This window comes from Chaetura pelagica, unplaced genomic scaffold (genome assembly GCF_000747805.2).
Source record: "Chaetura pelagica isolate M959 unplaced genomic scaffold, ChaPel_1.0 scaffold356, whole genome shotgun sequence".
Classification (NCBI taxonomy): domain Eukaryota; kingdom Metazoa; phylum Chordata; class Aves; order Apodiformes; family Apodidae; genus Chaetura; species Chaetura pelagica.
This window is the reverse complement of record NW_009953964.1, coordinates 3,536,256-3,552,458: the sequence shown is the minus strand read 5'-3', so window position 1 is coordinate 3,552,458 and position 16,203 is coordinate 3,536,256. Positions and strand designations below refer to the sequence as shown.

Below are 16,203 nucleotides of genomic sequence, written 5' to 3'. Positions count from 1 at the left end.
CAGCACACAAATAGTAAATTGAAAGCTGGCTTTAGAGTGGTTTAGTTAACAGAAAGGTAAGACATTAATAGCAAGCAGCTACTGAAATATTTCAGTATCTCACATATTTTCATTAGTATGATGTAGTAAATGAACTTGCCTAATTTCAAGTAAAAGATAAAACTGTGCCTCATCTCAGAAGCCTCATAGACAAAACATAGTGTTTCTAACTTGATTCACCTATTTCCTCTTCAAAAAATATTGCTATATGAAATAAGTCATCATACATTTGTATTCTAACAATGTCTATCATCAAATTTGGACAAGAAGCAGCTCTGCCCTTTCTTACATAAATCCAGTCAGGCAAAGATTTAGTTTCATTGAATTGGGCCTGTAAGCAGTCTAAACACAATCAAAGCATTGATACACTTTCATTGGTTTAAAGGTGATTTTTTGGGCCTTTTTTGTTGTTGGTTTTTGTAACCACTAGCAGCTGTTTCTACCAGTTCGTCACAGTGATGCTTCCTAGGATGCAAATATGAACTGATGCAAGTATGATCAGGCTGAGAATTTTACAGCTGACTAAACGGGGAGATGACAACTGAAGTCAGGCATAACCTGCCAGTTAGCACTATTCCTACATCAGCCCATTTTCTTCTAACAGGTGAGAGGTGACAGGAGAAAAATTCCCAGTTTAACTGTGCATTCAAAACACCATCTATTAAGTACTGTTACATCTTCACTGCTTCACACACAGCCATAGGGACTTGTTGCTACAAGCAGCACCTAACATCCTGTGGAATCATTTGGTTAACAAACATGCAGTTTAGGAGCTGCAAAGAGCTGCAGCTTTTTATCTGGGATATGTACTTCAGCACCCCCAAATCTTTAGTGCTTAACCTTCACAAGTAAATGTTTAAGGTATGAATAAGGTACTGAAACAAAGGAAAAGTGTTTTTAAATGTATTTAGATATAAAAATATTTTGTAAAAACTTCCTCATGTCCAAATACTGCTGATTAAAAAAATTATTTAAGAGTGTGAACATCTTTACAAATTGGCTCCAAGTGAACTGCAACCAAGTACCCAGTCCTATCTACAACAGAGGTACGGTTAGTGGCACCACAAAATATTTGAAACAGAGAGCAACAGGAACAACATTTTATGGAGAAAAGCTGAAGCAGGACAGGAAGAATCAGTGGAGAATGCTTAATTTCATGACAATTAATACCCCATGTAATGAAGAAATATAGCTTTAATAGATGTACTATACCAAATTATAAATTTCATAGTATAATAATTAGGGATACAATAAAAGAAGTGCAAGCTATAATGCTTTATGTGAAAACAAACAAAAAACCAAAACCAAACCCAGGATAAGTTCTTGCAGAGGAAGATAACAAAATATTTTGTTGACAATGAATTATTAGAAAGGATACTAAGGAGGAAAGCTTACCAAGGATAAACAAAAAAAAATAAAACAGAAAACATAGGAAGAAACAAACAAACAAAACTACAAATGAATAGCCCCAAGGAATACTAAAGAGATGAGGCAGAGGAAAGGTCTTGTCTACTCCTGTTAATTTTCTAATAAATCATAGAATACTGGAGAAACTCCAGAAAATTAGAAGAAAGAATGTCATGCTCATACAAAAAATGCCAAGAGGGATGAATCAGGTAACCACAGGCCAGATGTCCAACTTCAGTTCTTGGCAAAATAAAAGAGAGCTGTTGCAACAGTCTGACAAATTAAAGTATAGAAAAATACTTAATTCACAGCTGCACAATTTTAGAGACAATTGAAGTGTACAAAAAGCTTGATTTTATTATTTTGAAAGATTATAAATTTGGTTGAAGAAGGTAATTGCCTACATGCAATAAACTGAACTATTACAATTCAGTATTATATTCCTTCCAGGCAGAGAAAGGTAGCTGATTGCTCTGGAGGGTTAGCCCTTGAATTCCTGGAGTTTCCTACTTCAAAAGAATGAGTGACATGGTTACAGTGGAGCCAAGAGCTTGGAGAAACTGTGCAAGATATCTGTGTTTGGATGTCTATGCTTAATGCTTGACTGTCCAACTGGTCAATAAACTTGTAAGAAATAGGACAGGAGTTCAGCTCAGGTCAAAATTATTTGATCAGAATATTTCCAATTCACAACTTTGCTCTGCATATTTTTGGCCAACTTGGAACAGGAAGGAAGACAAGACCTCTGCAGGCACCACTGAAAGCTCTGAAATTGGAAATCAGCATCTAGCTTCAATATATGCAAAATGGAGCAAATTACTTAGAGGAGAGAAAAATTATGTGTCTGTCTAGCTACTGGTCTTGAAATAGACAGAGAGATAGAGGTAAATACTTGCCGCAAATAAGACAATTATTGTGAAAATGGTTCATAGCATAAGACAATTCAGACTCGAAGAGACCTCAGTGGTCATTTAGCCCTGTCTCCTGCTAAAAGCAGAGTCAGCTATGATGTCAGGGAGAATCACTCAGGGCTTTATATAGTCAGGTCTTAAGAACCTGCAAAGGTGGAGACTGCAAAACCTCCTCAGGCAACCTGTTCCATTGCTGTTAATCATTATCAGGGTAGAGCACAGAGGTGAAGATGTACTTAAGCTATACATTTTTTTTCATAATTGAAAAAAAAAATGCCTACAGTTATGAAAAAGGTATTGGAGTAATTCAAGAATGAAAATGAAATGCTGCTCCTAAGAAAGTAGCAGCTAAATGGGATAGTCATTTTGCTTTGTACTTATTCTTTCTTCCTAATAAAATCATATGAACATCCTGGAGAACTCTGGGACATTAGCTCTTTGCAAGGTGAAAACTCTTCACTAAGTTCAATTATTGAACTTTTTTTGACAGACAATGATAGTCAAGTAACATTAAATAGTAAAAATAACAGCAAAGTATAGGGGAACTACAGCATCATCCATGACTCTAAATTTCTTGAGACAATGTTTATGCCATATAATTTGCCTTTTCGAAGGAAACTGAGAAATTTTGACATAAGGAGGCTTTAGTCACCAGTGAATTTCTGGTTGAAAACAACAAAAAAAAATGTTCCTGTATTGCTGAAAAACATGTAAGAAAAACAAAATTAAAGATACTTGGATGCATCACTTTTTAGTCTATCAGTCTTCAGCTATGTGAGGACAGGCTATTAAATAATTTTCATGGCAATTATTAAGACATAGAAAAGGGGAGGAATATAAGCAACTTAAAGGATGCAGATGGCTCTTATACCTTTGAATATACAAAATATAAGATTAAATCTGGTAATGTTAATAATTACTTACAAAGACTTCTCCTGTTCTGGGATTGTTTGTGGGCTTTTTTTGGTTTAGGGTTTTGTGGGGTTTTTTTGCTCCTCCCTTTTAGTGGCAAAAGCATTTCCGACAGCAAATACGATCAGAAAAAAAAAAAAAGAAGCAAGAAATAGCTTTATACATTAAATGAGGAGTTACATGTCTTGGAGGGGGAAGAAAACCCAAAAAACACTATCGTTTCAATAAAGGTGAAACTTTCAACCCATTACTCATTCTGATGAAACTTCTGAGGCATTATAGATGTACCACTTCATGTGGATTACTTTAAAAAAAAAAAAAAAAAAAATCTTAAATTGTGACTCATGTAGTGATACTTACTTTGTGCAACCTATGAGATGTCTGCCACTTGAAACTGCCCACGACTTTAATAATCAATTGGAGAATACAGCCAATCAAATTTCATCCCATTATAGTTTCCAAGGTAACCAACAAAGATACTGACATGGACTGCATGCAGTGGAAAAAAAATGCACAACAAATGCTGCTGTGTTTCCACTTTTTAAAATAATTTGGATTGTGTATTATAAAATCCTAAAAAACCCTAAATTAGTATTGAAAAAACCAGTAGCATAAAACAAGGTAGAATTAAAAGACAGTAACGAAACACTTCTGTCAGTGACTCAAAAGGGCTATGGAGCCTTTATGTAGCTCTGTTTCTCATCAACTACAGTAAGGATCCCTCTCTTCAATGATGAACCATGGAAAAAGAGCAATGTCTCACTATCACCGCTAGGACACCTTCTCTGTTTTGTCCCAGTAAATTATTTAGTTGCTACTGGTTTGCCAGTGATCCATGCAGAAGTGAACCACCTTTGATGATGCAATGTAAGAGAGTGATTTTTACAGACAAGTATGCTAGAACTTGTTGGGGGAAAAAAACAAAACACAAAACACCAAAATCCAAACAGCAAAAAAATAAACAAACAACCAAAACCAAACCCACAAAAAAATCCCAAACCCAAACAGAAAAGATCAATAGTACCTCAGTGTAAAGGAGTGCTTCTGAAATTAATCATGAAGAAAGCCTCTCCTTCCCCTCTTTTATCTTATCCTGTCATTGAAAGCAGGACATGCAGGGGAAAAATGTTGGGGTTTTATGTTTGGGTTTTTTTCCATTAATGCTGACACTAGAATTCCAAGTTTTACTTTCTTTAAATCAAAGTATCTGGGAGAAGTATGATCTTGGCAAAATAAATCTCTGGAAATCAAACAGAGTTTCTATTACTTAAAGACTTAAAATTGGGATTTAGCAATATACAGGTTCTGTGAGAATAGCACCAAGCATCGTGCATTCATACACTGGAACCTTTTCTAAGTGCTGTTATCAAGAATAAAGTGCCGATATCTGATAATGGGCTCTGATACAGGAATGCTTTCCTGAGGAGCATCTTGACACAGCTTCTCTAATTTTGAAGTGTTCCTGATCCAAGATTGTCAGTCATGTTTCTTACTACAAAGCCACACAGAATCTAATACAATCCCAAGGCTTGGATTTTCTTGTGAATTCATCAAAAACCGAATCAACAACAGCAATAAAAAGAACAAACCAGAAAAACCCAAACCAAAACACACAAACAATAGACTCCAGTCACTAGAACTACTTCTCTCTGCCCTCTGATTATTGTATCTTAAAGGGCAATTCTTTGTTGGCTAGAAAGAAATATTTCTTGTTCATGAAGAGAAATCATTCATGAAGACATTATATTTTACATATTACATAATATTTTATATTATATACTAATATATAGAGTCCTGAATGACACAAGCCATTTGATGATGCTTGTGAAACTGACTTCAGGCTCATAGAATAGTTTGAGTGGTTGGAAATGTACTACAGATCCAAATGATTTTTAATTATTTTAGTTAAACTAGTTAGGTTATTAACAACAGTGCAGTTGTTGGAAAATATTTTGAAATGTAATAATAATTTTCAATTACTGAAAAATTTTACACTAGCACTCTCTAAGATAATAAAATATATAAGCATTAGAGTAGATCAGAAGTTGGCAATCAAGTTCTAATTTTAATTACATGCAGTTCTTATTAAATCTTGCTGTAAAATAAAACAGTTTCAGAATACAACCCTAATTTATTTACATTCTGCAACTCTGGTAACAAAGAGGCACAGTGGAATCAGCTTCTTACATTATTTAATAAACAGCTCTGTAAATAAAATGAAGCCAAATTTTGAAAGTAAGGTGCAGACAATGACTGCAATAACCTTTGTTTGCACAGTTATCCTGCCTGCTTAGCTGGCTGCCTACAGAAATACCAGTTTTTATTCTTTGACTAAGAAATTCCAGTTTTGAAGTTGCACCCTAAAACTTCATAGAATGCAATAAAAGTAAGATTTATTTTTACAGTCCTCATACTATACAGTAGCAAACAATAATATTTCTTGCCAAAATAAACATGCAATTCTTCTACCTTGCCCATTTGCTTTACATCTTCCCATCTATTTAGAATCTATGGGGGGAGAGGGGCTGGAAAAATGTGTTTATTGAAAATTTGTATGAGAACAGGTTGACCTGAATGTCTGTTACCAAAATAGATATTAGCTACAATGGAGAGTGTTGTCTCCATGCAAACAGGAACAGCCTTATAAAACCACTAGCTATATATATATATATGTATATATATAAATATTTTCATGCAAGTTAAGTCAAATTCTGTTTCCAGTCTGTAAAATAAATACCTTAGAAATACTGTGCTTTATACTACAAGCACAGAATATGACGCTCGTAGAAATACTATGCTTCACCCTCATTTTCTTTCAATGTAGAGTTATTGATCACTCTTGGTAGAGTAACAAAATAAACCAACAAGTTTCAGACAGTCCTGTGAAGTCATAAATGATTAAGATTAGCAGATCAATTGCTATGTCCTCTGATAGTCCAGATTAGAGCTTCTTGCATCTGGTCAAATCACCACTGAGCTTAAGAGTGCAGCAGTTAATTCTTGTAGACTCAGGGTAACATACAGTTATGCTGTAGAAACAAAGAAGAGGACAAGTCTTTGCTCTACAAACCATTGTAATGCTTACATTCATCTAGCATATCAGAAGGACCCCCTGGATACCAAAAACACCAAAACATTTAAGTATACAAAGACATTAAACCCTAAACATATTGCCATCTTCTCTAACAAAGACAATAGAACTTGCTATATTCCACTTCCATTTTTTTTTCTTAACCATTTCTCTTTTGCATTTTCATTTAAATGCATCTCTGTAAGGGCACATAGGGGAGAGAGAAAGGCCTATTTTAATCTCAGTAAATTAAAGCTATTTCACTATTATCCATGGTCTTCCAAAAATCAGATAGCACAAGAGCTGCAAAGCTATAAGATCTGGGTTAGATAACTTAGAGTTGAGTATCATATGATTAATAATGATCTCCAGAATGTTTCATAGGGCAATCAAATCACTTGGTAAACCAATAAGTGGGCATTAGTTTCACAGAGGAATAAATAAATCAGAGAGAACCTCTTTTGGGTGTAAGCATCCAACAGCAGCTTATAGAGTTAGTATCTCTGTATATCACCCATAAGCTATTGCTCTCATCAGACTTTCCTCCACTCTTTTGTTTGCAATTGGTAAAGCATTTACAACTCTATATTTATGTATGAATGACGTGTGTGTGTGTATATATACTTCCTTCTAATTCAAACTTGCTGCAAGTCACAACTATTTAATAAGCTGTTAATTATTTTATATATTTGTATGGAAGGAATGCTGCTGGCTCACTTAGGAACCAGTAAGAGCTGTTGCTTTATGTGATCACCCTTTACACCTTTCAGGTACATCACTTGAGTTACCCGATTCTTCTTGCACTTCCTGAAGATTATCCCAAAACCTTCTGGGAAACATGCAAGTATTTGTTGGGAATACTCACTTGCCATTTTATTCATTAGCTTTTCATTAATAATCTTGTAAACAGCATTTCCTTAATAAAATGCAAATACCAACAAGCCATGGATAATGTTGAAGAAATGTTTTGTGTTTCATATGAAATTATGTCTTAAAAACCCCTTAATGATTAATAATAAAAAAACCCTTCTAACTTGAAAACTCTATTAGAGTATGTTTTTGCAGGCTATAAGCTTCCGGGTTTTATATGAATTGGCTCATTGTAAGAACAGGTGCTTAAAAGAAGAAGAAGTAAAGCTGGCCTGAGACCACACTAGCACTCTCACTAATCCTTCAGTCATATCTAACTTCTTTAGAGGGAAGATTTATATTTATTATGAAGCCCTGCATATTTTTCACAGACTTAACATATTGCATTCTGCATTTGGAACCCTCTTCCACACAGTCAGTCAGATCATGTCAAGAAAAACAAACAGTAACCTCAATTGAGACTAGAAAAGAAAGACACTGTCCATTCTCCCCTTCTGTGTACTGGCATGGCATTGTAACAGACGGCTGTATATAAAGATGTTTCCCATTCTGTTGGTTATGAGTCATCTGCTAAATAAACCCACCAAACAATTCCAAACAATTTAGATGCTTGTTGTTTAATTGAAGTACCAGCAATGGGGGCTTTACTCATGCCTAGTCCATATTACTCTGTAAGCTTAAAAAAGTAGAAAATAATTTTGTGTGTGTGTGTATATACACACACTTTTTTTTTTTTTTTAAATAAGGCAAAAAGAAAATGCCAAACACCAAGCACTATGATTTATGTGTCCTATTCTGTAGGAGTTTCTTAGAAAATTAACATAATTTGCTTCTACAAAGAAACAGATACACTTAGTTTGATATGTGATCTCTTAATTTCACAAAAGATTACAATTGGTATCCAGCCAGGAATGTTCAATAGCTTAATTTCCAACAGAGAGGAAAAACAAAGGAGAAAAAAGAAAGCTAACCAAAGTACTGCACTTCTGATTACATATCTTACAAAATTATGTTAGTGAAAAGTAGTATGTACAGATAGTTCTAGCAGTTCATACTGACTTAATGTCACAATTTTGACATCTCCATTGAACAACAGTCTCTGAACTCAAAACTTTTATTAATTTGAGGTCTAGTCTGAAACACGACTCATTTCCAGTAGTAGAAAACAAAAGTCTGCCCACAGTTTTAATGGACTTCAGCTATTCAGCTGCCTTTGGCCAGATATTTAAAGTGCCTAAAGCAGTAAAAGATACATATGGGATTTGCAGAAGTGACTAAGTGAAATTCAGTGGGAAGTAGATATTGCTCCCTAAATTGCTTTTAAATAATTCTGCTAAACATCTGACTGCATCATCAAAGTGCCTAAATAGATCTCCCCTTAGTAAACCCATCTCTTGGTCTTCAGCATTGCTAGTCTGTTCATGTTTAGTTGTTGCATTTTTTTGTTTGCACTCACACCAGCTTTGAGCTGTTAAGAAGCAATGGGTCATTTCCAAACATTCGAAGTACCTAAGAAGTACAGTGTCTTGCAACCTGGAAGCCATATTCCATTGAAGTCTCTCAAATTCAAAACCAGAATGATTTTAGGGTTTGAATATATAGCCTGCATTGTACAAAAATGAAGTTCACATGTGGTTTCACTACTTCCAAATTTAAATATACTTTACTATTATTTGATTACATTAATTTCATCATCACTTTCTTGTGAACATGCCATACCAAATGGTGAGATTTTCACAACACGTATCTGAGAGGGCAAGTAACTTTTGGATTTCCTAGTTAAGTTCAATATATAAACTCATAAAGAGTTTATAAACTCATAAATTTTGTTCTAACTGGACTTTGTATTTTGAGAGAGAAATAGGTATTAAAGCCATCTTTCTCACCAGGCTCTTCTCTAGGACCTCTGACTGGCAGATGGGACTTTTTTCCATCCCTGCTGCAAAGGCTAGATACCCATCACTCACCTCTTTACTTTACACTTCAAAGTCTCCTTCAGATCAGTAAAAGATACTGTAAATTGGAAAACAAGTAAAGGCATGTGCTCCTATCAGACAGATTTGATGAACAGAAGGGACTTGATTTTCCTCATTAACAGCATCCTCTGCCTTGTGTTACATGACTCAGCTGGCAAACTACTTTGGGACATTCTATCCTCCAACCACTGGAAACTTGTTTGAGAGCTTGAGATCTAAAGGTAGGACTAATGTTGCTAAAACAGCATCATCTTATATGTGATCACTCGAGAGCCAACATTTCACCAAAAAATGGTGTAAAAAAAAACAAGTGTGTTTCCCAGAAGAAGGACTACTTGCAAGATAGGTAAGAGAGACACAGAACTTGTAATTAACAAGCTTGCTAATGTTCTAAGTCACTTGCCCATCAGGTTTTGCTGAGAGATACCAAATTTGTTATAGGAGTTGGAGTTCAGAGTGAAAGGCAGCAGAAAACTGTAACTCAGTAAGGTGGATTTTTTTTTTTTTTTTTTAAATCTTTCTAAAGAGATGTTTTAGTTTTATAAAAGCATGTTCTTAGAGGCATAACCTTCAGGCACCCTGCTTATAACGTATGGTTTTCCATTCCAAGGCCTTTCTTATTCTGTCTTGGAGAAAGGGAGAGAAGCAATGTCTAATGCTCTCTGAAGCTTCAGAAGAAGGTATTAACCATTCAAAGTCAGTTTCTGGGCCTGCACATCTACCCGGAAAGCCCAGCTTTTTCCACTCACCTTTTTCAACCATACGTACTTCTGGAAGCAACAAATGGAATTTCTGCTTCCAAGCAAGATGCCGGTCATCATCTGAGAAAAGGATGGCTCTATAGATCTAAGGAAATACTTGCAGGTTTTACACACTGTTTAAATTGAGTAATTCCAACAAAAAAAATAGTGCCGGGAAGGGGTGATTTTATTACAGCTTATAAAACCAAATCTGATTTAAGTTTTGCTGTCATAGGTGAATCTTTGCTGTCAAATTTCCCCATGATCAAGAAAAAGATATCTGCTGTAAAAATGTCACTAATGAGAATGTTTCAAATAAAAAACACATAAACTATTATGCACCCTAGTACTAGAGAAGTCTCCACACATTCACATTCCATGACACTACCTACTGCTGTAGACAGCCTTGTTATTCACCTCAGATCCTTGAGTATTTTACTTTAGTACATCTCTGCACAATGCTCATCTTGAGCCCACTAATGAGCTTCATCAGTAATGTGGCACTTTTAGCAACTTAGAAATGCACTCCATTCTGCTCATGCCAGGAAGAAAAGTGGCACTTAAAATTGGACACTTTTCAGCTGCCACAAACTGGGGAAGGAAAGGATGGCCATGCATCAACAACCCACTTGATTGACAGAAGAACTTGAATTGTAGTTCTGGGACCCTGGAATATCACTGGGGTTTTTTTTTCTGGTTTTGTTTGTTTGGGGGGGGGGTCTGAGGTTCTTGTTTTGGGTTTTTTTTGGTTTTGTGTTTGTTTTTTTTCTTGGGGGGGAGGGTTGTGGGTGCTTTGGGGTTTATGTTTGTCAAAGTCATAAATATAATGGCAGGATAACTGTGAACAAAGCATCTGTAGCTTGACCTTTTTGCATTACTAAAGTAAGAAAAGAGACCAGTAGGGGAAGCATTACCTCAGTCTAAGCAACAAATTTAGAGGTTATGCAATGATCAGGAGAATCAATATGGAATCTTGAACGAAACCTTGATAAGATGATAGAATTGAGAATTAACACTTAATTACTGTAAGGGTAGTTTTCCCTTGAGTTATGATTTATGGAACTTATCCCATGTTAGCAGATGCTTAGCAATCTTAATTGGGGTAAAAAAACTTAAACAAGAGAAAATATTTCCTTCTCCTAGGCCAAAGTATTCGGTAGAACACAGTGTGAATAAACAGTTAACTGGCATCTAAGATATGGGTGATATTTAATTTGCATTTCCATGTCCAAATACCCTTAAACATCTAGAAAATTGTATCAATTAAAATAGTTTTGAAACCTGAAGACACTCAAAATATTGCTATTAGTCTTCATGACATCTGAAGACATGACAGTGTTCTAGATTTAAGTGTGAAAGACTCCTTTGTTCAGGATAGTACATCTTGCATATAAAATATTCTAATCAGATTTAGTTCCTTTAATGGAGTAGAGTTATGCATGCAATTTAGAGGGCAAATTCATGACTTATCAAAACCTGGACATTTACCACATTGATAAATAAGCTTACGTACAGAATTTACTTGAATTCCTACTTAGGATCAATTAAACAGTTTTGGTTTGCCTGGGAACAATCAGAAGGCTTTAAGCTGTTTGCAGTAAAAAGAAATAGGAGTTTTGGGAATTGACTTTCATATGACATATTAAGGGTTGATCGATATTCTCAAAAGGGAAACATTTTTATTGGCTTCAAATTAGGCCATGAACTACTGAGCTTTCTAACAACCTTATTTCCTGGAAAAGGATTTGTATTACTGCACTAAGTTTGCAAATGAGTTCCTCTACTACACTCTGTTGGAGCTGAGGAAATTGAGGAAAGGAGGAATTTTCTAAAAATGAAAAAACCTAATATTTTTCTTGTAATAATTTCTTTATTCTGCATTATGAAAATGCTTCTTTTATTTGGAGGCTAAATCATTAGTCAGAAAATACAGACATCTTTTTAATTAAAGAAAATCTTACACCACCTATTTGGGTTTCTTCTCTCCCTCTTTCTTTCTCCTTCCCACCCCTTAAGAATGTGTAAGAAAACTCTCTCTGTAACAGTAAACAACAAGGATTTACCTGACCACCTTATTTATTAACTCTAAAAGATATGTGAGAATCAGGTTGCATATCAGATCCTACATGATTCCTTATTTACTGAGCAGAATTAGAGTCTCTCATTTGGATTTTAGTTTGCCATTTATTCTAAAAGGTAGAGTCCAAAACCTCAAAAACTTAAAACCTTTTCCCAGCTTCCTGCCTTCTCTTGAATAAGTCATATTAAAGGGTTCACTACTTGATAAATATTTCATACTAGTTTATAAGTTTGCTTATAATCACAGAAAAGCTGTAGCCAGGTTTTTTAAAAAAGTTACCTTTCACCCACTGTTAGGAAAAAAAACCAGTAGTACCAAACTTGTGTACACCACCCTCATGAAGTGTTTTGCTTCAACATCTTCACATGATGACTGAGCTTCTGCAGACATTGAGTTAAGCTAGAACACTTTTCTGAAAGTGCCTGGGTGGTCTCTGAAAACACCAGACCATTTTATTTTTCAATTTGGACATGTCAAAGCAGAAGAGAAGTTTATACTTCTGGTGATTATATTATTGAGTACCAAAATAAAAGCAATGCTAACATACAGTTCTTCTTTTCTTTCACTAATGAGTTCTCTCATAGATGGGATAGTAATTTTTTTAGGAATGAGGGAAGGAGATTTGTCAAAACAATTTGCTTATGTTGCAAAGGCTCCTGAATTCTAAGTGTTCTCATGAAATTGAGGTGTTCTTTAAATAAGGAAAACTAATATGAAATTTCAAGTTTCCTTTTCTCCCATTAAAACAGCTTTAGGAGTAAAAATTTCATTTCCCTCAAGAATAAAATTTCAGTACAAAACTATTTTCTGACAAAGCTAAAAATTAATCACTTGGAAGAAGCAAGAAAAGTCTCTCAGGCTGAGATATTGAAGCTGAGAAAAATCAGTTAATATATGTTATATAATGTATGTTCACCTGTATCGAACATAAATATATCAGCATGCTGAAATAACTGCCTTTATAGGGACTGAAGTACACATTTTGCATAGGTGTAACTGTAGACAACTAGTATTAAAGATATACCAGTTTTAACCACACTTTTATGCACTACTGGATCTACCTCAAAATATCCAATTTTCTTTTTCAATCGTCATTGGCATTGTTCAAAAAATGTATGCATTTATGCCCTTATAATCACATTAATATCAGGAAAGATTAGGGGAAAACTAACAAACACTACCCATCAGACCTCCAATCTTTTTTTAGAGGACTGAAAAAGATAAGGTAGTTCCTAAAAGGACTCCACAGATTCCAAGTTCAATCATCACTATATCCTATTTCCAGCTAATGATTTTACTGAACCACATTTAAGCTCTGTGTTTAATGTTTCGTTAAATTTGATTATATATTTGTGTTATGATCCAGGAAAATTTGAAAGCCCCAGTTCTTATTGGAAAAACTAGAGATGGTAATAAGATTTAGAAGAAGTAGAAAGATCAGAAATGCTTACTAAAAACAATTTTAAAAGTTGCTAGCAAGGTATTCACAGATTTTAGATTTTGCTTGCTGAATGACATCATGCAGTTTCAGATTTAGATTGGGCAAGTTTTGCAGAGAGGGAGAAAATTGCCCACATGCTTAGTATACACTGAATAGCTTCTAGAAATGGCAAATATACAACTTTTTTCCTAAAATTAGGATTCTGTTTTGAAAGTTCGGCATAAAGACATGTATCTGCTAAAAAGAAAATTAAATTTCCTCAGTATATACAACTCAATACAACTCAGCTATGTACATAAATGCTGTTGTTGACAGACCTGGGCAGAAGTTGAAGCTGTCAGCAATTTCAAGTAGGACTTGCAACATAGCATGCATGAATGACACTTTGCAAAACCAAAAATCAACCAATTAGAAGTGCCTCAGAGAACAGAAGTACTACTCAGGTGTTATCCTTTCATACCTTGCTGATTTGCACACTGGTCAGATTTCAAGAGGGTTTTCATAAATGTTCTAAATAATGCTTCAACACACAGTTGATGCTTTGCATTAGTGAAGGCATGAACTGTCCTTATTTAATTCCTGAACAAAAACCACAGTTCTAGAAAAGCTGTTGTACTTTCTATCTTATGTTTCTCAGCTGTTGAATACCAGTCATTGTGTGTTAGACCAAGAATAGCTGCTTTTTGACTACCAATTGTTCTTTTTAATATTTTGCTGTGTTTTGTATTTGCATGAGTGAAAATCCTTAACACCATAGAGAAATAATCTGTCATGCCTTAATTCATTGTCCTTTCAAAGGGAAGCCCCATTTTGAGGCTGCTACTTAGTAGATATGTAATCCTTAAATTTCAAGGAATGAACATTTTTTCTTAGGAAAACATTCCATGCTTCAGACCACAAAATATATAAACTTGACAGCTCTTCCCTACATAGACGTATCTTTGTATTTGGCTATGGCCAGCTGAGATGAGTCCTAATATTTGGTGTAAGTTCTTGAAATACAATAGAATTCAAAATTCACTTCTGATGCACATGCAATAATCTGGCCTTGAAACCAGGAATTCATTGCCAAGTAGGTCAAGAAACACATATACATTAAGACAATCTGCATTTCACTGGGTTATATAACATATCTTAGTTGATTGTTAAAATAATAATAGACTGCAAAATTAAACACATGGCAATTAGAGACAAGTATTATTTTCTTCCTATCATAACCATCTTTATATCATTTTTACTTACTTTGATCAAAATCAATACATTTGTATAACAAATGCACATTAAAACTTCAGTTTGATCATAGCTCAGATAGAAGAAAAAAAAAACAATACCTCAATCACCTTGAAATAAATAATAAAAATTTCAGACTCTGTTACAATTTTAAGAAAAAATAACAACAAAAAACCCCAAACAACAACAAAAACAACAAACAAAAAGCAAACAACAAAACAATGCCCTCCAGCATCAGGCCTCCTAATGGCAAAAGTAACTCCTGTACTCCTGTTCAGACAAAAGTAAAATGAAGCTGGGACGTTCAAGTAAGAGTTGAGTCAGATAACTGGTTGGATGCACATGCAGTTGAACCAACATCGATATACATAGCTTTTGCTCAGATAAAAATATTTCAGCAAAATATGGCACAGAGTAAGGGCTGAGCATAAAGATATTCTTGAATAGTACTCTAAGTCAAACAGGGCTTCTGGTGTACCACAAAAGATAAAGACCAGCAGCTGCCCTGCTATGAATTTTTAGAGCCTCCAGACCATGTGATCAGCAATAATTATGCAAAATAGTCACATAAATCTCAATGCGTCCATTAAACTGAAGATGTCAAACCTTATTTTCTTCTTTACTTACAAAAAAGGATTAGGGACATTTGTGCCATAAAAGTCAAAGTAACTTTGATAACAGTACAGAAGAATAACATCTTTTATTAAGCCAATTTTAAAGCACTAACATCTCTACTTTTTAAAGAATTTACCAGTGGAATCGCACAAGATTTGTTGCTCCAGTCATAACCAAACTGTTAAACTTGACTGCTATTGCAATAAAGTAAACATTTTTGTAAATATGTAAATGCATATTACTACTAATGCAGTTAGTGTTATGAACCAAAACCAAATTAATAAAAAAAATTGATGCCTTAATACTGATTTTCAATATATTCCATTTCTATTGCTACTCTCCAAACACTTGCACCTATGAATTATAAGGCCAAGGAGGCTGAAAGTAAGATTATTAAGTGCATTTTCAGAGAAAAAAAAAAATTCAGATTTTCACGTATCTTAATTTGTTATTGCAGTCAGTTTATCCTATGCATAACTTAAACATTTAGCCAAGAGGTAAAGCAGTCTTAAACCACACATGCCATTGCAGACAATTTTGTAATATGGCCTCCCCCCAGCAGATGGAGATAAGAAAACAAACAAAATTGATGTCTAGCAATCAACTTCTGTTCTATTTCTGTAGAATTTTCTTTGTTTTGTTAGGTATCAGCATTTGTCAAAACCATGACAAAACCTAGGTAGAGCAGCATTTCTCTTTTTAAATGTTATTTCTAAGAATACTTCATCTCCCTCAGGTACTCAGAATATATTCAATAGGAATACTTTTGAAACTGCATTGTGAGATAGCACTGGGCAAAAGAAGGCTCATTGTTACTCTGTCATTATTACACTCCATTCCCTTCCCCATTTTCTTCAACAGTTTCACATGCTCTGTAATATTCTGTGACATAGATTATTTCCTGTAGTTCAT

General features: G+C 34.6%; 1 protein-coding gene across 1 annotated transcript in view; it reads left to right on the top strand.

Annotated features, from left to right (window-relative positions):
- Nucleotides 1-573: 573 nt before the first annotated feature.
- The window catches only part of GABRA6 (gamma-aminobutyric acid (GABA) A receptor, alpha 6), a 50,234-nt gene continuing 34,604 nt past the window's right edge, over nucleotides 574-16,203 (top strand). Inside the window, exon 1 of the mRNA XM_010002053.1 lies at nucleotides 574-643. Within this exon, the coding sequence (XP_010000355.1) occupies nucleotides 574-643 (70 nt within the window). The remainder of the gene's footprint in view (nucleotides 644-16,203) is intronic.